The sequence below is a fragment of the Callorhinus ursinus genome, unplaced genomic scaffold, assembly GCF_003265705.2.
Source record: "Callorhinus ursinus isolate GAN/ISIS: 27379988/994484 unplaced genomic scaffold, GSC_fseal_2.0 scaffold21, whole genome shotgun sequence".
NCBI lineage: Eukaryota > Metazoa > Chordata > Mammalia > Carnivora > Otariidae > Callorhinus > Callorhinus ursinus.
The window spans coordinates 14276227-14298534 of NW_027397083.1; the positions used below are offsets into that span (position 1 = coordinate 14276227).

General features: G+C 48.0%; 1 protein-coding gene across 8 annotated transcripts in view; it reads left to right on the forward strand.

Moving 5' to 3' along the window:
* Positions 1-22308, forward strand: part of SLC1A2 (solute carrier family 1 member 2) — a 143143-nt gene that overhangs the window by 35524 nt on the left and 85311 nt on the right. Inside the window, exon 1 of one of the 8 annotated variants that reach the window (XM_073904763.1) lies at positions 11649-11729. The exons of 5 other annotated variants lie outside the window; for them this stretch is intronic. In XM_073904763.1, coding sequence (XP_073760864.1) covers positions 11722-11729 — 8 coding nt within the window. In that variant the 5' untranslated portion in view covers positions 11649-11721. Of the gene's footprint in view, positions 1-11648; positions 11730-12277; positions 12300-15936; positions 16085-22308 lie in introns of those variants that run through there. 2 more of the 8 variants (XM_073904765.1, XM_073904762.1) reach the window with 2 other exon arrangements.

Sequence of the window (22308 nt, forward strand, 5' to 3'; positions counted from 1 at the left end):
CATCCCCCGAGTGTCTGGTGTGTCATCATCCGGACAGTGTTTCAGAATAATAAGTCCCTGAAGTAATACTGTGCAAAAGCATCAGGTCCTTTCCACTCGAGCCTACGTTTTAGGATCTGGGGACTCTGTCCTTTCCTAAATTCACATATTGCTTTTCCTTCCAGACTGTGGAATCCTAAACTGGGACTGGAATGTGTTTTGGGGGTGGGAGGCAGTGGTATTACTGATTCTATTTCCAAGTGTGAAACCAGTGGCCTCGGGTTGGATTCAGGGGAGCTCGCCTCGTTCGATGTGGCTTTATTCTTCTGGCTGAAACTACTAAGGGAAGTTTCGTGTGCCCCTGCACAGGTGTTTTCGTTTAAAAATGCCCATGTCATGAAACAGCCTGGGAACCTGGGTTTCTTAAAGAAAAACCCACATTGGAATAAAGGGAAGGGATATTTGCAGTTTCCTAGATCATTTAGATCATGTAGGTCTCCAAAAGAGATGACTGAGGTCAAAAACCAAAGAAAACCAGTGGAACAAACAAAACAAAAAAGACCGACCAATAAACAAAAACTTACTCTACCTGTTTGGGGCCTAAATGATCTAGATTTGATAAATGTGACAGGCAAAATCAGCTGGACAGGGGCGAAACCTGCATGAATACGCCCCCTCCGGCCTGTCTTTGAGGGTTAATTTCAGGGGTCCCTGAGAGGAGGTTCATGTCTTCTTAGCTGCTTGATGATTTTTTTTTTTTTTTTTACCATATGAGTCTTCCTTGGATGCAGGATGAAGATCTGGGCTTCCATTCTGGTGCAGCCACTTAGCCTTCTGGTTAGGCAACCTTTCTTTTTTTTTTTTTTTTTAAGATTTTTATTTATTTATTTATTTGACAGAGTTAACGAGAGCAGGAACACAAGCAGGGGGAGGGAGAAGCAGGCTTCTCGCGGAGCAGAGAGCCCTATGTGGGGCTTGATCCCAGGACCCTGAGATCATGACCTGAGCCAAAGGTAGACCCTTAAGGACTCAGCCACCCAGGAGCCCCTAGGCAACCTTTCTGAGCCAGAGTGACCTCATTTGCATATGGAGTTGGTAACCACGCCCCTTCGGTATTGATCAGATGGAGCCATGGATGTAGAGCATCTGATCGTAGAGCATCTGGTCCATAGTGTGGAGAGGATTAAATGAGCTAATGCAGGCAGAATGTTTGCTGCCTTGCCCTGCACAGAGTTAGCGGGAACCATGCCTTTGTTTCTCCTTTACCCTGTTGGCTACCAGCCCTCCTGACTCTCATGAAGACCCTTGTGTCTCCCTGGCTTGCCACTTGGTGTGTGTGTGCCAAACGTGCTGCATTTCTGGAAGCTCACCCCTGCCTGCAAAGTAGTTCCTTCAATCTCCAAGTGATCCAAGCCTTTCCTGGCCAGCAGCCATCGATGTGTGGGTGTCGAATAGATTTGTAGAATAGCATCTCTGAGGATTTGAAGTCCGAGGGAAAGACAATAGAGTCACATCTTAAAGCACATGGAAGTAATCTGTTCTTCTGAAGCTGACCCAGGCTTCTAAATTGAAATGCTGCCAGCTTTTTTGGTTGTTGTTGTTATTCACAATTTAAAACAGATTTGATGTCAAATCAAGATGAATACTTATTCACATACATAGGTGGAAACAATATAATTACAAAGACCAACGCATTAGTTTCTAAACTGAGAATGTCAGTGGTTTTGATCCTCCTGTCATTTGAATGTTTAGTTTGTTTTTTCAACACTGAATTTAAAAAATTTTTTTAGATAATTTTAGACTTAAAAGAGGAATTGCAGAAATAAGACAGAAAGTTCCCGGGTGCCCCTCACTCGGCTTCCTGTAATGGTCACTTCTCACACAACCATAGAACATTGGTTAAAACCAAGAAATTAACCCTGCTCCGATATAGTTAACTTAGAACTCATTTGGATTTCCCCAGTTTTCCCACTAAGGTCCTCTCTCTGTTCTGGGATCCAATCCAGGATCCCACATTGCACTTAGTTCTCTGTCTCCTTCCCCAATGACAGTTGCTTAGGTCTTCCCTTGTCTCTCGTGACCTTGACATTTTTGAGGAGGACTGATTGGTTATTTTGTAACATGCCTGTCAATTTGGGATCATCTGATAGTTTTTCCACTCCTAGCCTTTTAGTTGACTGTTCTACATATACTTTGTTGTCCAGGCTAGGGATCCAGTGACAAAAATGGAAGTTTCAAGGCCTAAGAAATTATCCACTCATTTCTGAGACCAGCCTGACTGGGTATTATAGATCCTGGAGATTTAAGAATATGGTCTCCGGAGCCAGAGGACCCGGGTTCCATTCCTGGCTCTGTGACTTACCTGCTTGCTGTGTGACCTTGTGATCTGACCTCTCTGTGCCTTAATGTGTTCACCTACAGAATGGGAATGATCTAGAACTGACTTCTTAGGGTGTGGGTGAAGATTGAGTTGAAGCACAGAGCACCTAGAGCAGTGCCTTGCATAGAGCAATCACTGAACATCTCTTAGCTGTTACCACTGCTGCATCCTCGGCAGCCCCACCTCACGAAGTTTAGGTCCAGTGACCTCCTGATGTCACTTCTTGAGCCTGCACGTTGAGGCATGGCTCTGACCACAGTGATGACTTTGCAGCAAAGCCCTGAGGTTTGGGGGCACAGTCGTCATGTCCCATCTAGAAAACCTGTTTTTGCTGGGGGGTTGAATCTGGGCTGCCAGGACCACATGGAAGTTCAGTCTCCAGGGCCTCCTGGCTGTGTGCTTGTTGCATCCGAACCCCCTTTCTGTCCTCTGCTTTTCTGTCCCCCTCACCTTGGCGCTCTGTCTTTACCTTGTTCCTCTGAATTGACACAAGGCAGTGAGGCAGGGTGGTTGCACACCCAGCTTCTCTAGAAGGACTAGCTGGGCTTGATTCTCATCCCCATCACTTAAAAATTTACTTTGCTCTCTGTTCTTTATTATTATTATTATTATTGTCTCTAAAAGAGGCTGTTAGTAATAATTATTACCGTTGACAGAGGCTTTACTGTGAGTCACCACTGTAAATGTTACCTTTATTTTTTATTTAATCCTCGTCACACCTGTATGACATAGCTATTAGCATGATCCCATTTTACAGATGAGGAAACTGAGAAGCAGCAAGTTTAAGTGACTTGCCCTAGATTACAGAGCTAAGATGTAGAGCAGTCAGGATTCAAACCCAATCTGGCTTTGGAGCCCAGGTTCTTAGTCACTATGCTCTTGGCCACAAGGGGTCTCAGAGGGTTTCTGCGGGGGTTAAATAAGATCATCTATATAAAGCACTTAGTGAAGTGCTGGCTTAGAGTTAATGCTCAGTAAACTTTAGCTATTATTAATCCCATGATCTGATTTCTGTTCCTGTGGCTCATGGTTCACATGATTCTGGGATGCAGCTTCTTGGTATTTGTTCATGGACTTGGTGCTCTGCACCTTTGGGCAGTGGGCCCCTGGCCCAGTCCCCAGACCAGTGTACCCCCTGCCCATTCTGCATTGGTCCTACAGCCTAGCAGATGGGGTCACCCACAGCTCTCTACCTTGATACAGCTCAGCCTGCAGTCCTCTGTCTATTTCTAATCTACTCAGTGTCTGGTGTTTTCACTTCTCTTCCGCTTAGTTTCACCTTGCATCTCCAACCTTTGCTTCTGCTTCTCTGTCCCTGGTTTTGGGCTTCTTCCCCTCCCCCACAGCCTGGCCTCATGCCTGCCCCGGACCAGCTGCTTCCTGTCCCCAGGCTGGGTCCCTGGGATTTGTCGTGTGGCACCGTCTGGGGCAGGTCCTCATGACTGGCACCCCTGCTGGGTCTGCCCAACTCAAGAAGGGGCTCACCCCTGTTAGGGAAATGGCAACACTTGGCTGTGGGCCTCGAGGGCTGAAAGAAGGTATTCAAGGAGAAAAGAGTACCCAAGGATAGCTGCAGGAGGGACAAGGCAAGAGGTGGCCAGCATTTTGTTCCCTGGTCCCGGGAAGCCCTGTCCTTCATTCTGTGACTAGAGGCCCTTTGTGTTCCCCTGGGCTCTGGGCCAGCCACCGTCTGTGGGAGGAGGCCTTCTCCCAGCCCCAGCTATGGCTTAGGTGCTGCTTCGGTGGGACCTGGTGCTTCTAGACACCACAGGCCTGAATCTCTGACTGTGCTGTAAGGCAGGGAGGTGTCCTAAGCAGAGTCCAGATGCTCCAGCCAGACTGCCTGGGCTTTCAACCCAAACTCCCAGGTGCTAAATGAACTCAGGCAAGTTCCGGAAATCCTCTCTGCCTCGGTTTCTTCATCTGTATAATGGAGCTTCTAAGGGTACCTACCTCACAAAGTGGGTCCTGAGACTTTGCATCTCCCAGGTGACAGTTGCTTAAGTGTCCTTTCATTAGCAAGAAGCTGAGCACGTTAAGGTAGCTGGCTGTACCTCCGGCCATTTGGTAAAGAATTAACACTACAAAGGCGATGCCTCAGGCATCGTTGTAATGGCGCCTCTCTGAAAGGCCTTGAGTGAGGTCACAGAGTCTTCCTTCGCAAAGATTTCTAGGCATCATTGGCATATGCTCTAATTTGGTGGTACTAAGAGAAACAAGGTCACTGGTTCAAATTCAGCTTCTCAGGGGACCAGGCTGCTATGCTTTGCTCCGCAGATGTAGACTGTTACTCAGTAGCCATTGGCTGCCAAAGTCGTGTAACAGGGCCGGTGAGGGAAAGAGACCAATCCACGGGTAACTGAGGGCTGAGGTTTGGTGACTTTGCCAGAGAGGCCCAGCAAGGCCGTGGTGTGGCAGGACTCAAACCTGTGTCTGACCGGCTGCAAGATCTGTGCTGTTAATCAGATCCTGGCCACATGTGGTCAGGATCCAGGCAAATGATACAGCCTTACTGCAGGTGTGAGATGGATGTCCGATGAAATGAGAGCTGGTTCCACGGGGCACAGGAGACGACTGGGGGAGCACTGATGACAAATTCAGTGACGTCCCATCATATGGTGAGACGGTCATTTCCTTTTCGAATTCTTCAATCTTGTTTGATTATGACAAGGTTAAAACGTGTGCTGCCGTGTTTAACTGCTGCCCTGAAACCTTTCAACTTCCTTTAAAAAAGTTTTTTTTTAAAGTAGGCTCCATGCCCAGTGTGGAGCCCAACGTGGGGCTTGAACCCACAACCCTGAGATCAAGACCTGAGCTGAGATTGAGAGTTGGACGCATGACTGACTGAGCCACCCAGGCGCCCCTCAACTTCCCTTTTAAACAGAGAGGGCGGGCGGCCGAAGACTCAGCAAGCAGCACCTAGCTCAAAGTCAATAAAAATGTTTGTGGTCATGTGCATTTTCATAGCCCCCCTTCTATTCATCAGTGCTAACTGGTTTTCCGTGGATAGAAGTAATGTAAAAATCCCTCTCAGGATGCATGTGTTTAAGGAGAAAGGATCAGTCGGTGTTAAACACTAGTAAGTAACGGATAGCCGAGATGGTATTCAGATAGGGCAAAAATAGCCTCTGTGTGGCCTCTGTGAGTGACCCGGGCGTGAGAAATGCTGCGACAGACCGTAAGTAGTTTTCAGCCTGATGCGTGATAGCACGTGGTACGTACTCAATAAATGTCAAGGATAGAGGGAAGGGAATGCAGCTCTTGCTTCTGATATGTGAATAGGAGAAAAGAAACGAGCCATTTGTAAAGTGGATGAGACAGTCTTTCCCTTGAGAGTTTGGGTCTGGACTTAGCTTGTTCTCAAGGCTGATGGATCAAGTTGGGGATGGAGAAAATGAAGTTGGCTGTGGTCCTCAGTGAACCACAGAGGCTGAGTGCCGGGAATGGAGCACGGTTCTCAGGGTTGGATCTTGCATTAAAAATGGGTGGCTCCAGGTGGGATTTCCCCGAGGTTGCCCGGCCACCGTGTGACTGGTGCTTTCACCCGTCTCCGGGCCAGGATCCTCATCTTCACTCTTTTCCCCACGTAGCTACCAGGCCTGAATGGGTCTGTGGTAAAACCCAGACAACTCTGAGTCCAGTCTGCCATTCTCTAGGTCCTCACCAATTCCTGGCCCGGCACAAGGCACCGTGAGTTACAGAGAAAGAGAAAAAAGTAAATAATCATCTCCAAGTTCAAGGAGGCAAGGCTATGCTGTATGATTTTGCCCTCAGACAGGTATCATTTGGAAGGTATGTAGCCTGGGTCTCCTATGATAAAGTCAGTCAAAAAGGTCCCCCGGGAGTGACAAGTCCTGTATCAATCAGCTCTCACCAGGTTATGCTTCTATAACAGCAAGCCCCAAATCTCTATGGCTTACAACCACAAAATCTGTTTCTTGCTTCTGAGTTACATTTGGTTGCAGGACACCTGTTGCAGGTGTCCTTCCTGTATCCTCCATGTGGGACCCCGGCGGAAGAAGCAGCCTCCTTCTGGGTCATGCCTCTCTTGTAGCAGAGTGGGGAGAAGAGCGATGACAGGACTATGGCAAGTTTCTCGATGCTGCTTCTGGGAGGGATCACGTGTTACTTCTATTCTGTGTTGGTCCGGGTTCCTAGTAGAAGATTCTAGATTTTCTATTTGGGAGGTGCAGGAAACATCGGTAAGGAAGTGGGGAAGTGGAAGGCAGCCAGCAGAAGGTGGGTTATCAAGTCCGCTACCAGTGTGGTTAACTCCTGTTTAATCCCATGGGGAAATTCACAGAGACGGGACAAATCACATGCTCAAAGCTGTCCTCTTGAGGAACAAGGGAGCTGGTATATTTACACATCCAAACCTGCCCATCATTGGCTGAGGGCTACTCCTGGGGGTTTTAATTGCCCAGCACTTCTGGCCTGTGTGGGGGCAGAGTAGCCTGCTAACTTCTTAGAAAGCCCGAAGGCAGAGACACAGCGGCTGGCAGGTGGAAGATGCTGGACTGAGAAAGGTGGGTGGGGCCACCCAGAGCATCTGCCACATGCTGTCGTGCCATTGGCCAAAGGTAGCTGCAAGGCAAAGCATGTCTTTAGGGATGAGGGAAGTATAATCTTCCTTCAGAGGTGCTGCAAATATCTGGGGACCAAAGCACAAGTTGCTGTAGATCCTGAGCCAGTAAACTCTTTGGTCAGAAGAGTGGGTGAGGCCTAACTGAGAGCTACCGGGTAGACCAGTGGCCTGACTTAAGCACCATTGACATCTTGGGCTGGATAATTCTTTGCCCTGTGCATTGTGGGATATTTAGCAGCATTGTGGCCTGTGCCCACAAGATTCTGGGAACATCTCCCACCTCTAGTTGTGACAAGCAAAAATGTCGCTAGACATTACCAAATGTCCCCTAGGGTGCAAAATTGTCCCTGTGGAGAACCACTGATGTAGATCATATATGCATTGCTAATTCCCAAAGAATTGAAATAAATTGTAGGTGCGTGGATGGAGTTGCTCACAGCCTAGTGGAGGACCCTGTGTTGCAACAGTTTGAAATACATAAAGAAAACAAATTGTGCAGGAGTGGGAAGCATCTATTCTGTTGAGGGGAGGGGATGGTCAGGGAAGGCTGTATAGAGTCAGAGATAGCTAAGCAAGGTTTTTTTTTTTTTTAAGATTTTATTTATTTGAGGGAAAGAGAGAGTGCGCGAGGGGTGGGGAGCAGAGGGGGAGGGACAAGCAGACTCCATGCTGAGCATGGAGCCTGATGCTGGGCTCGATCTCATGACCCTGAGATCATGACCCGAGCAGAAATGAAGAGTCAGATGCTCAATTGACTGAGCCACCCTGGCACCTCCTAAGCAAGGTTTTAAAGGATGAAGAGTTTTCCGGATGAGTGATCCCCATATGTGGAAGTTAAATACAGTCTGATGATCAGAGTGACTTGGGAATGCCATAACGGCTGCTGGGAAATGCTGAGCGCAGGGTCTTCTCACACTCGGAAAGACTGGGCTGCAGCACTGTAGTTAAACCAGCTTACCATGTGCTTGATCGTGTGCAAGGAGCAATGCCAAGGGCTTTGGGGGCTCTTAGAGGAGGTGTTCAAATGGCACGGATGCAGCTCCCTCTCAGAGTGACCAGAAATGCCTTTGCTCTATTATCTCGGTCAAGAGAGAAGGCCAGATATTTCTAGTCTCCCTCGGTTTCATTTCCTGTCCCATCCACTGTGCTGTTTGCAGCGCAGTATCGTGCAAAGAAATTGGATACGCTTTCATTACTTAATCTCTCTGCCTCAGTTTCTGCACCAGTTACATGGGGACCAGCAGGTTCTCTCTCTTGCCAGCCTCACAGTCTGGCACTAACCAGACAATAAAATTACACAGCATTACTCGTGAGTTCAGACGGATCTGGTCTCAGTCCTGCTGTGCCATCCGTTGGGTGGGGATGTCTCTGACTCCATTTTCTCATTTTCCCACCTGTAAAATGGGTGTAATACTCACCTCATGGGATTGTCTGGAGGACCCAACCGTGCTATGCCTACAAGCTCTCAGCCCTGCTCCTGGCACACAATAAGCATAAATGACGGTCATTACCATAAATGTTATAAAATAGACTGAATTTGCAGAATAGCTCACGTCTGTCAAGTGCATGTTATGCTCCAGGCACCATCGGACATAGTTGCCTGTATATATTAACCTATGAGTACTACGGATACTGTGATTATCTCCATTTTACATATGGAGAAACTGAGGCACAGAGACATATGTACGGTTTGTGAGTGGTACTCAAATACCAGTAAACTGAGCAAGCAAGCAATTACCTTGCTGGATTGTTTAGTACCTGGCATTTCCCCATCACTTTTTGAAAAGAAATCAGGGCTTAGCTATCGAGTTACTTTTACCAGATTATTGGAGCCAGTGTAGCCATTCCCGGGTAAATGAACTTTTCTCCCTGTTGGCCTAAGGTCCTTAACACACTCACAGAATATTAATAAGATGGTGAGCAGAGATTTATTTTTAACCACGGTATCTGAACTGGCTTCCCAGGGTGCGTCTACTTGGGTAAATGATGAACCACCCCCAACTGACCCCTTCCAGAAATGTCTGTGAGAGCAACACAAAGGGAACTTTCAGCTGCTTGCCTCCCCCCACGGCCCCCACCCGTGGCCCACCCCCGGGCGATCGAGGAGCTGGTGGCCAGGCTGGCCACCAGCTCCAGAACAGTGGGGGGCTTGTCTCTCCCTTTGTGTCAGGGACACATATGGTGTTCTTGGGGTTGGAGGGAGCAGATTCTGTGCCAATGCTGCTTTTTAATCCAGCCTCCATAGACGGAGCAGCAGCAAGGGAAAATAGCGCAGGGCCCGGTGGCCCCAGTGTCGGAGGGCCAGGCTCTCTCCGCCTGTGCCCTGTGCTTGCTGAGCCCTCGGCCCTGACGGCTTCCCTTTGCAGGAGGAGCACACAGAACTCCGGGAGGACGCAGCTCTGCCTCCTGGTCCCATCCTGGGAGTTGGGGAATGAAAGGTGTGGTTGCTCCTCTTGTTCAAAGCACCTGCTGAGTGCAGAGACGATGACTGGGGTTTCTCCCCTCTTCGGCTCGGGCCCTGTGTCCTGGGGCATCTTGCTCTCCCTCTCGAGGCCTCATTCTGGAAGGTGGAGATCATACTGAGGCCTCATCTGGAAGGTGGAGATCATACCTCTGTACAGAGCGTTGCTGAAAGCACTCAGCCTAGAGCACTGGCCGGTGGAGTGCCCTGAGGGCGAGTTCTTCTGTTGGTCACCTTAAGGTAGAGCCAGATCTGTGGGAGATGCCCCTGTGGGGACTGGCGTGCTGGGGTCCCACTGCCTGAAAGCGATCCTAAAGCACCCTCTCGTTCTGGATCCCGAATCTATCTGAAACTCTCTGATGAGCCCCCTATTTTACAAATAGCAAAAACTCTTGGCAACCCAGAAGAAGAGGCCTCTGTGCAGCTTTGCTCTCATGAGTGTGTCCCAGGCTCCAGCCGGGTCCCTTGCCTCGCTGCCAGGGAGCAGCCCGCAGCCTGCCTCCCCCTCAGACATCCACGGGGCTGCAGCAACCTCAGAACATTCCGAGGCAGAATGTGAGTGCTGTGTTGGCTGTGCCTGACTAATGGAGTGGCTGGTTGTTTGCTCGTCATGACACCCCAAAGACGATTGTACCTGCCATGCCTCACCCACACCCACCCCTGCCTCCTCCGCTTCTCATCCCTTCTCTCATATTCGTGCCTTATGTGTACCATCTCTACAGAGGTAGTGAACTCCTCCAGGAAGAGGCAGGGTGGTACGGTGGTCATGGGCACGGGCTCAGGGTGTGAATCCCAGCTCTGCCATTGAGCTACTGTGTGAACTTGGGCAAGTTACCCAGCCTCTCTGTGCCTTCCAGTCTCAAGATGGGAGTCATGGTAGTGCCTGCCCTCTGGAGTTGTTGAAGGATTTAAACAAGCCCAACACATGTAAAGCCCTTCAAATGGGCCCAGCATATGGTGAGTCCTCCATGAAGGTTAGCTGGTATTGATATCCCACAGTGATAAATGTCGCCAAGAGAGGATGTAGGTATGGCAACTAGAAGGACTTCAACATAGTAGTCCAGCCACCGAGGAGAGTTGAGATCTGGCTGCGGAGGTGCCATGGATTCTACTGGTAACTCTCAATAGCAAAGTTGCTCAGAGGACAGTAAAGGCTCATAAAGTCAATAACTGTTTTGCCTAAGAAATATTTGTGGGACAAGGCACCTGGGTGGCTCAGTTGGTTGAGTAGCTGACTCTTGATCGCGGCTCAGGTCTTGATCTCAGGGTTGTGAGTTCAAGCCCTACGTTGGGCTCCATGCTGGGTGTGGAGCCCACTTAAAAAAAAATAAAAAAAAAAAAAGGAAATATTTGTGGGACGAATCAATAAGGATGATAATAAATAATAATAGTTACCAGGTGTTACATGCTGTTACATGTATGCTGATTGATTTAATTTTCACAACAATCCTATGAGACATTATTATTATTATTATCCCTCTTTATGAATGACATATTTGAGGCTCAGAGTTGTTAACTAGTCTGCCCAGCACCACCTAGCTCATGAGTGGTAGAAATGGAATTGAGAAGTGGCGTTCTTGTCTGTGGATGCCATTGAAGGTGACTTGGGGACTGGTGTTCAAATTTATCTCAAAACAGGAAGTTGACCTTTCATGTTACATTTAATTAGAAAACAAAACAGAGGTCCCTCAACAAAACCCATGAATAAATTAAGCTGTAGAACATTTAGAATTTAAGCATAGAGAAAGGATTGGAAGCCCGGAACAACATCTCCGGACCTTAAAAGGAGCGGGTTTCTTTCATTTACATTGGCAACTAGAAGTGAAAGGCACAGTACTTTGATGGGGTCTGGGTTAAACATCCGGGAGCAAGGCTGCCAGAGATGAAGGGGTTAATGATCACAGGTGGATGCAAGGCTGGAAGATGGAGGAGAGGAGATAGGGGCCGAGAGAGGGTAGTCCAGTAACTGAGTGACCGGCTCAGGGCCCCCGGGGCGATCAGCTGGGAGAGCCATGTGGAAACCGCTGTAGTTCTTGCTTAAGGAGAGGAAAGGGACGTCCCAGCGCCAAGAGAAGCCTGATGAGGTCTTTGCCTCCCATAATTACACAGTGTTCAAACAAACACTTAGCAACCTTGAGCTTTCCAGCCAATTGACAACAGTCCGTAGGACAGTGTGTTACTTCTTTGACATCAGAACGCTGGCTAGGTAAACTATAAAGCACCTGACAGGTTTTCCTCGGACGTACAGCGGGACCGGGATGGAAGACAGAGCTTGCTGTGGCACTAGGTGGTCAGTGGGTTCCTGGAGAAGAGAGGATGGTCAGGTCAGAAGTCTTGGGTAGGGTGCGGGTGGGCAGGGAGGGGAGATGACACGGAAGGAATCACTGTATTCCTGGAGAAAAAGGAGAACTGGAAAGGTGGAACAACAGGTTATTATAAAACACTCACTGGAGCCTCCTTTAGCGTGATATTTAGCAAGGACGCCTGCTTTTCTCAGGGGCTGAAGTAATGTGAGCTTCCTCTCTCCAACCGGCTTCTCTCTAGAAATGGCGTTTCAGAGAAAGGAGGAGGAAAAATTGGGAAGCGAATTGATTTATCACAAAAACAGTTGGCTCTGAAAGGACTCAGAATGGTAAATAAATTGCGCAGGTCCTCGCACCCCCGTGCCCAGTAATGAACCAGGCGCTAGTATGCTTCTCGGTGAATATGTATTGAATGAATTAATGAATGAATATGTGATATCTGTATCTTCCCATATAGAATTGCCCCCCTTGAAACGCTTGTTTAAATAACACATGGATGAGATGTGGGAAAAGTTGTATCTTTTACCAAAATAATCACCTGTGATTGCATCTTGAAGCACTTCAGCACCCAGGAGACCTCGTCCTCAATGAGTATGTCTTCAGCATTCAACCCCAGACTCTTTCTAGAGGTTCTAATGGTCCTGTCTTCAGCAATTACTGCTGAAGACACTGGTCCAGATAAAAATACATGAATCCCAACTCTGCCATTTCTCCACTTGTGAAGCTGTATTTCCACTTGCAAGTACGGAATAATGTGAATGACTTCATTAAGATTGTATTGTCAACGGGTTAACCCTGCTACAAAAGCTCTTGGATCCAAATATTCAAAAGCAAAAGTGCACGCGATTGTGCACTGTTACTGGTACTTGGTGTGGAGGGAAAGCCAGCAGGCTTGGTTTGCGTGGCAGGAAGGTACTTTCTGATATTGCTAAACACATAAGGTATTTGGTGCAACATTCTGCCCTGTGATTCTGGTGTTTCTCCTTCTTGCAGCACAGAGTATAGGTGTTACAAAGACCACCAGCTCCTCTTGCTGTTTCTTCTCTTCAAATTATTCCTGTTTTCCTCCAGAATTGGAAAGAAAATGGCTGACGATCATTCTCATCTATGGAATGTTCACTAGGTTTTGGGAACAGGTTTAGGATTTATCAGAATTGAGACAATATTCAAATACTCTATCCTTTTAAATGTCGACTTCTGTTTTCAGAAGCCCAAAAAGATGATTAAAAAAAAAAGTAATAAGTCAAATGAAGTAGAAGCTGCTGATGGCAAGAATTCAGGAAATCAGAAAGAATAGATCAAGTATGGGAGAGTTGAATTTTGAGGGAGGGCTTTCTGCATGTGCTTGGCACTATTATAGCTGATACAAAGCTAGGCAAAACCCCATGGTTTTCCTTTTTTACAATAATATAAATGACTTATTCTGTCCATATTTTGGCCCATGTCTCCTCACTATTTAAAACTAATTCCTCGAAGTTCATTTGTTCATAGTTTTTTTTAAGGCTATTGATACTGGGATTATGTAAGTTTTATATGCTCATTGCAGAGAATTGCTAAAATATTTAAAAGTATAAGTAAGGAAAAAAAATCACCTATCGTTCCATGAACCAGAGGTCGTCACTATTAAAATGTGTTGCCTGATGGTCATAATATATGACTATATGTATTTGAGATCTTGCTATATACCTTCATCCCTTATATCTCCTTTTGAGACTGCCAATCCTTTTTTGTTAAAGAAAAAGGAACTTAAATTACTTTCCTATGAATTCTTGTTCTGAACTTCCTTCTTAGGTCCACTCTTACATCGTGTAGGGCCTGCTTCGTGCCCAGCTTCATGGATATGCGCTCGGTTGCCATATGGGAATACGGATGAGAAATTACATCTTTTAATATCTCTGTTCTATTTTACCATCACTGTGGCATCATTTGCTTAACCTTTTGCAATGATTGAACTGGGTTGTTTCCACTGTCTGTGTTTTATAGTAGCGCTGCAAATGACCCTTTCTGTCTGAGCTGAATTTATTTTTCTTGGAGCTTGTTCCATGCACCATGTTCCCCAAATGGGCTGACCAGCTCCGTGAACAGAAAGGTTTGAAATATTTGTTACCTGTTTCCGGAATTACTAAATCCAAGCTAATATAGGTGCTCATGCCCACTCGTGGCGGGGGTGATATTTACCAAGGTTTATTGAAAGGAACTTTGGATCCTCTGAGATGGGAACCAGTCATTTGTCTTCTAACTCGATGTCCAAGACTCACATTTACTCACGAAGCACAAAACTATTGAAATTCTTATTGTGCTCCTAACTGGTGATTTTTAATGGGGAGAGGGGGGAAAAAAGGCCCAATCCTGCCCCCTTTGGGGGTGCAGTGTGGTGGGGGACAGTGGACATTAATCCATCACACAGATGGATTAGGGCAATTAGACTTGGTCTCTTAGGTCAGGGAGGCTTCCCAGAGGAAGCAATGTTGGAGCTCAGATCCAACCAGGAGATGTTGGTGAGGTGGGGTGGGGGGGATGGCTTCTGTGCATTGGTACACATGACTGGAGGAGTGCAAGCCACTGTAGCAAAGAGACAAGTGAACACAGTGTTTGTGCAGCTTCATCTGTTCCACCAGAAGGTTCTTAGCTGCTTTTCCTCCGTCCTAAATCAGCCTCAGTTGTAAGCTGCCCGAACAATTTAATAATAGTTTCTATTTATTTATTTATTTATTTATTTATTTATTTATTTATTTAAGATTTTATTTATTTATTTGAGAGAGAGAGAATGAGAGAGAGCACGAGAGGGAAGAGGGTCAGAGGGAGAAGCAGACTCCCTGCTGAGCAGGGAGCCCGATGTGGGACTCGATCCCGGGACTCCAGGATCATGACCTGAGCCGAAGGCAGTCGCTTAACCAACGGAGCCACCCAGGCGCCCGTTTAATAATAGTTTTTAAAGTGAAAAGAGAAACACCATGCATCCCAATCATAGAAATTTAAAAATGTTAAAAAAATAAAAGCATATCTTAGAACCAAGGAAGTAAAGTACCTAAATTCAAGTGTCAGTCTGGAAATTTCACAAATCCTCCAGCTTAGCCGCTAGGCTCCTATCCTCCTTAGTGATTTAAGTGAAAGTGATTGAAGCCCCATCTCGCATTCAGAGAGCCTCAGAGCATCTCTTCCCTTCCCAGGGATCTCTGGCAGCCTGCATTTCTCCAAGGCACTTCCATGCAGAGACCCGCCTCTGCTGCCTTCTTGCTCTCTACAGCATCGCCTTCTGTTCGGGCTGCTTTCCACCACTCCCCCCCCCCCCCCCCCAGGCTCCCCGGGAGCATTTTGATCCCCCCCTTCCCCAGGGTCCTGGCCCAAGGCTGCAGATGCTGCAGAGGTGGCTCATGTTGCTGAAGGTTCCAGCAGCGAAGAAACAGGGGTGGCTCTCATGGCTGAACAAACCAGCCGGTGGAGTGTGATGGAATGTGGGGCATTGCTGTTCTTGGGGAAAGACAGCACAGTCAAGCTGTTAAGAACAAAGTTTGTGCAGTCGGGCCGAGATTTTCCAAGCTCAACTCTGCTACTTACTATGTCACTTTGGACAGATCACTTCACTTTTGGTGCCTTAGTTGCTTCCTCTGTTGAATGGGGATACAAGTAGTACCTACCCGACAGGAATGTTGAAGGTCTAGAGGACGGTGCTTGGAAGGATGCCTGGAGTAAGGGCTTTGTAAATGTGAGCTGTCATTACTATCAGCATTATTATTATTGCTCTTAGTATTGTTGAAGCTCCCTTGGCCACCTCTCCCTGCTGGGATAGCCTTCACTGGCCATCATTTCACTCCATGGACTCACCTCTGTACGGATAGGACCTCTTGCTCCCTGCTCAAACCCCTCCCTCCGCTTCTCTCCCCTCCCCCCACTTCCCATTTATTTCTCCTGCGGTGCAGTTTATCTCCCGCATTAGCTCACCCCCAACCACCTCACCTAATCTGTGTAGTGAAATGTGTCCATTAAGGTGCATTACACGACAAGGGCAGCTCGCTCCCTCTGCCTGGTCCCCCACATGCCAAAACATTTCATAGCCCTAGCTGGGGGTCGGGGGGGGCAATACTAGGAGGAGCGACGGTGCCAGTCCTTTAGAGAAATGAGCCGGAGCCTGGCTGGTCCCTCAGGAGGCAGGACTGGAGCAGCTTCTAGAAAGACAGGCTTGGCACCAGGACAGGATGAAAATGCCTCCTCTCTGTGACCTCTGAGGCTCGGCCAAGGCAGGAGTGGATAAAGAGCTAACCTGTCCCGCCTGCTGGCCAAAAATAGGCTGACTGCGTCACAGAGCTTTCGGTAATTAAACCTTCCCTCTGCAGAAGGCCATGCTCGGACTGGAAAGGCGCCATGGACGGGTTAAGGTAATTCATTCCCCACGCTGACATTCCCTCGGCATCAGAAGCAGGCTTGAAACCTGAGTCGTGGTAGACGAAGGTGGAAATTCATAACCAGGGCACGATGTGTGAGCTGCGAGGTGGGGGGGATCTGTGCCAATGATGTGACTTACAGAGGAAGTCGTTCTTTGTCTTTACTCTGAGTCATGTAGACTTTTTTTGGGTGAGGGAGGGAGGTCTATCAGCTTATTTTTGTAACTATTCTGATTTCTTACTATAAAGGTTAATTCATGTTCGTTGTAGAAAGTTTGAACATAAAGGAAGGAATCCATAAGGAAATAAAAGCCATCCATCATTCTACCCCATGACAAACAGCCACTGGGGACTTTTTGTGTCCTTTTTTTTTTTTTTTTGCGTCTTGAGGCAATGCACAATTTTTCTAAAATTGGACAATGTTCATAAAGTTTCTGTCTTCGCTTTTATTTTTATTTTTTTTAAGATTTTATTTATTTGAGAGAGAGAGAATGAGAGATAGAGAGCACGAGAGGGAAGAGGGTCAGAGGGAGAAGCAGACTCCCCACTGAGCAGGGAGCCCGATGTGGAACTCGATCCCGGGACTCCAGGATCATGACCTGAGCCGAAGGCAGTCGCTTAACCAACTGAGCCACCTAGGCGCCCTCTGTCTTGGTTTTTAAATGTACACACAAAGTACTCACAAGGATCTTGTATCTCATGAGGTCACTAAGTGTTACTCACAGACCAGACCGTTTTTAGCTTACTCACCTTGTGGTCAGGGCCGAATAGGATGGAATGGCTGGCCCATGTGTCCACGTTGGTAGGAAAATGTGCTTTCCCAGCTTCCCTGGGAAAGCCTTACACAGTGAGTAGAGCCTGGCCTCCTGAGCATAGTGTTTCTGGTTTGCATTCTGTCTCTGCCACTAACCGGTTGCCTGACTTTGATTAACCTCCCCTCCCCTCTAAACCTCAGTTTTCCCATCTATAAAGTGGAACTAATGCTAACATCTATTTCACTGGGTTACTGAAAGACAGTGCCTGACTCCGAGTCAGGTACTCAATAAGTGTTAGCGATCATTTGTATATTATTATGATTAATTTCTCAAATGAGGACCGGATCTGCTGATTCCATTGTATGACCGTGGGCAGATAGGTTCACTCAGTAAGAATAGATCTCTAAAAGGAAATAGAAATGTTGGCAGGCTTTAGTATGGTTTCCCAGAGAGGTGGTAGGTTCAAGATCTAGGATGATCAAAAGAATGGAATCTTGAAGCTCCTTCCATTACAGTTTCCAAGTCATGGGTTTGAGGGGGCCTCCAAAGCCTGGTAGGAGGTTGCTCACCCAAAGGTCTGGATCCAGACCAGAGAGAGACTCCAGCTCTGGCCAGGCATCATCCCAGTCAGGCTTGACAGGGCAGCTAAGAGTATTGGAATAAATCATCAAAAGGTTTGCTGCTTCAGCCAAACTGGGGTTGAGGCCTGGCTCAGGTCAGGAGCTGGGAAGTGGCTGAGGTGATTTGTTGGAGAGTCAGCCCTGCATTCCCTGTAGGACCTTGGGTGGCTTTCTTTCTTTGCTTTCTCTCTCCATCTGGGATGAACAATTGTACCTTTGGGGCTATGAGGATTAGAAGAGGTGGAGTCTATGGTGGGGATAGCACCATGCTGGACTCACTGCATGCTCAAGAAAAGTCAGTACTACCTTCCACCCCCCACATCCTGCAAGATAAGAGCAAGGTAGAAGAAGAGAGTCTCTCTTGGTGGTTTCATCTACAAATAAGGAACTGGAACAAGAAGAGCTCGGGAGACTTAAAGCCCTGCTCAGTCTCTGGGAGATGTCCTCTTATCATCTGAATCAGTGTGCATTTCCGAACAACCAGTAGTGAGCCTCTTGGAACGTCTTGGCAGATAGCTGTTGAGTTGATACCTTGTGCTGGGCCCTGTGCGGAGCCCATCACCGAACTGATCCCGTTCAGGGTTTCATCTCCCAGAGGACAGAAACTGAGCCTCAGACATTAGGAAACTCACCCCAGGTTTCTTAGCTGGTAAATGGTGGAGTTGGGGATTTGAACCCAGGCCTCTCTGCCTCTAGAGCCCATGTTCATGACCATCCCAGCTATGTAGATCTCTAACTATAGAGGATTTCTGCCCCCTGCTGGAAAAACTAATGTGCAAAACAGACTAGAATGGCCTTTTCAGCTGCTGAATTGTGAGCCCATGAGCCCCTGAGCCCAAGGACTGTGTGTTACCCTCTCTGTCTCCTCCTAGGCAGGCAGCAGATAGGAAATTGTGGAACTCTAAGCATCTGGGTCAGGCCTCCTTTAAAATACAAATGTCCTATGAGGAGTAAGTGCATTAGGAACTTTCCTTGCTATGGAGACATGAGGGCTTCCCCGGTCCCTGGGTGGCTGTCTGGAGTGAAGGGCACTGGAAATCTAGGAGGGAAAGACCTTGCCCCTCTTTATTTTCCCACAAAGGGGAGGGAGAAAGAGGAGCTCACACGAGGCGGGCTGCTCCACAGGCTTCACAAGAAAGAGTCACCTGAATACTTGATTTCCAGGCCCTGGGCACTTGCCAGACAAGGTCTGGTGGTCTGTAGACCACATAAAGAACCCATGTTTCTAAGGACTCGTGGACAATTGCTGCTTCATCCATTTTTTCCTTTAATTTCTTGTTCCTGGTGGCCTGTGGGCCTTTGATTCCTTCCTAATTCTCCCTTTTCATGTGGCCTTGGCTTTTATTTTATTTTTAGAGAGAGAGAGAGAGCGCGCACACACATGTGTGTAAGTGACGGGGAGGGGCAGAGGGAGAGAAACTCCTAAGCAGGCTCCACACTCAGTATGGAGCCCAACGCGGAGCTCCATCTGATATCAGGACCCCTGAGATCATGACCTGAGCTGAAATCAAGAGTCAGATGCTTAACTGACTGAGCCACCCAGGCGCCCTTGGTCTTGGCTTTTAATCTTTGTTTTCATCTGTGTGACCCATCCCTTAGTTCAGGCCTCATACCGGGCCCCCCGGGCTCCTGCATACCTCCCACATCATGTACGTGGCTCTAACCTCGCTCCCTGCAGCTCCCAGACTCGCCTCCCATGGATGCTTCTCCTGTTTCTCAACTTTGCCTCTCCCTTCCTGCCTGTGAGCTGTGTTCTCCATTTCTTCTGCCCGATTAATCTGCTCTCCTTCTCTCTCCCTATTAAAAGTCTGCCTCCGGTTTTCAGACTCTGCATACGTGCTTCTCCTTTGTGACTCTGTCCCAAACTTTTCCCTGAATCTCTTTGTCTTCATAGCTCCAGTAGCAGTGATGTTGGTTCCTTTGGCAGTTTTGTGTCTCCTCTCATGCCCTCTTAGGGCGTTATTCACTTCTAGCATCATAACTTCTCACGTGTTTGCCCTCCTCCCCATCTATTCCAGACTTTTTAAAATGCAGTGTTTCTGGGTGCCTGGGTGGCTCAGATGGTTAAGCGTCTGCCTTCGGCTCAGGTCATGATCCCAGGGTCCTGGGATCGAGTCCCGCATCGGGCTCCCTGCTCCTTGGGAGCCTGCTTCTCTCTCTCTCTCTCCCTCTGTCTCTCGTGAATAAATAAATTAAATATTTAAAAAAAAATGCAGTGTTTCTGTCTTATCCACTGAGTATCTGCTCCATGCAGAGCACCTGGCTGAGGTTTGAGGGACACCAAGAGGAATCTTAGGTCTGCTCATCATCAGTAACTCAAGGGGAGACCCTCAGAGTGAGAGTCCATTGGCCCAGCCCAATTCTAGATGGTTCTTTCCGCAACCCCAAGAGCGGCCAGGCCAGGCATGCTTCTGTTTTTTTGTACCCCATGTCTCCTTTTTGTAAAAGCAGATGTCTGAGGAATGCTTTGGCATCCGCCTGGGTTCACAGGCCTGCTCCTAGCGAGGCTCAGAACATACATTCCAGAATCCATGGGCTGTGTTAGTAACAACGCCTCCTGTGGAGCCCTGCTGGGACACAGATGGGGCCCAAACCTGTCACCAGGACTTTGGCACAGGGCAGGGTCAGGATGGAGGGCTGGCTTCAAAGGAAGATGCCCTTCCTGCCGCTTCTGCATTCCAAAAGCTCACGGCATCTAGCTCCTTTGTCGTCACTTTTCTCAGGAACAAATGAGTTTGATCATTTGCTTAACAAACATTTGCCGAGTATTGTAATCTCTGTTTACTCAGTGACCACCTGGCACGGCGCCTGGCACAGAAATAAATACGACCGTCTCTAGTCCACGTGAGTCTGCATCAAAATAAAATCAGTGCAAATTACTGAAAGCAGGGATGGCAAATACAGGCGCCAGTGTGGCCATTCCTCAGTTTTGTGTCCATGGCAGATTTTGCTAATTAATCATAGAACTCATTCACTTTGAATCTGGATTCAGCTTCAGAATCCATCTTAACCCATTGCTCAGGGCAGCCAGCATTCGTGGATTGGACTGTGCCCATGAGATGCAAGCGGCTTGGAACCACTCTTGTCTTTATGGTCATGGACAGGCCACTGAGATAGAGGGAAAGGGGCTCAGGAGAGCCAATGCCTTGAGTGGCAGCATCTGGCCAGAGCAGACTGTGAGACCCCTTGAATGGGGGTGCTTGAAAGTAACAGTGCTGTGGGGAAGCTCCCTAGCATTGCTCCTGGGGGACCCATTCATGCCCCTCTTGCTCCCTCACGGTGTTCTCCTGAGTTTCTGAGGCTGCTTCTTCCTCCTTCCCCACAGAAGTAGCTGTTAGGCAAGATTCAACTCTCCTCCCCCTTAAGATTTTTTTTCTTGCCCGTTCCATCGGGTGGAGAGCTCAGTGGAGTGTTAACCCTTAAGTCTCTGTCTTCAGATACATCTTTTTCCCAAATCTGGATTCCTTCCTTTGGCCTCGGAGCACCAGATCGGAGCCTGGTTGTCTTTCTGAGTCCCTGTGTGGTCTTCCTTCCTTGCCTGCAGAAGCTGTGTCTGCTGTGGGCACATGGGCTTCCTCCAGCCTGGGGGCCGGTCATGTGGAGTCCTGCCCCCATGCCTGGCTCATCCTTGGCCTCTCCCCTCTGCCTTGGCAGGTCTCGTCCAGGCTTCGAGTCTCCGCCGAATGGTCATTTCACCTGGAATTCCCTTCCTGACTTCTCCAGGATTTCAGAAGGGAACCGGGCCACCAGCTCGCGTTCTCACTATCTCACATACTCCGTCATTCAACGACCACTCAACACTTCCTATGAATCCCCGGTGCATACGATGTGAACCTCTCCGCAAGGAGCCTATGGTCTGGTCACATTGCTGTTACTAGTTGCTCCTGCTTATGTCATGTCTCTGCCAATAGACCAGACCCCTGGTGGTCAAGGGCTGGGGGGCCAGTCATTGTATCCCCATAGTCCTGTGCATGTACTAGATGTTCAACACGTCTTGATGGGCTGGAAAGTGGCTTCTTGCTCTGTCCGGTTTGCTGTCAAGTCTGGTGAATATGGAGTCCTCAGAGGGAAGGTTCACAAAGGCTTGGAGGGCTGGCAGGAGGAGGAACACCCCACAGAGGCTAAGAGAGGGAACCTTCCCCGCTCTGTGCTAAGAACCTGGGGTAGCAGGAGCTGGGCTAGAAATAGGTGCCTCAGATGGAAAGTAGTCGTGGTTAAAATGCATTAAGAACCTGGGTCGGTGTTCGAATTTTAGCTCCTCAGCTTAATAACTGTGAGACCTGGGGAAGTTCATTTCTCTGTGCCTTAGTTTTCTCATCTGTAAAATGGGTCTTAAAATAATGTCACCCTTATACAGTGGTTATGAGGTTTAAATGAGTAGATGAGTTTAAATGAGTGCAAAGCCCTTTAAAACAGTGCTGGCTGCAAGCATTGGGTATTATTTAGATTTTCCAGGCTTTAACTGGTGATTCTCACTTTGTTTTTTTTACATCTTTCTGTAAATAAAGTGCATATGATTTATGTAATCTGAAAAACATACAACAAAACTCTTTTTTCTTAGAGACAAGGAAAGAGTCTGGTAGGTAAGGGGGGGTCATAATTGACCCTGCCAGCCCCTTTCCCTAGCCCCATGTGTGTACTTTTACAAATATTTTATTTATTTATTTGTCAGGGAGAGAGAGAGAGAACACAAGCAGGGGGAGCGGCAGGCAGAGGGAGAAGCAGGCTCCCTGCTGAGCAAGGATCCTGTTGCGGGGCTCGATCCCAGGACCCTGGGACCATGACCTGAGCCCAAGGCAGACCCTGAGCCACCCAGGCGTCCCTCCCATTTGTGTACTTCTTG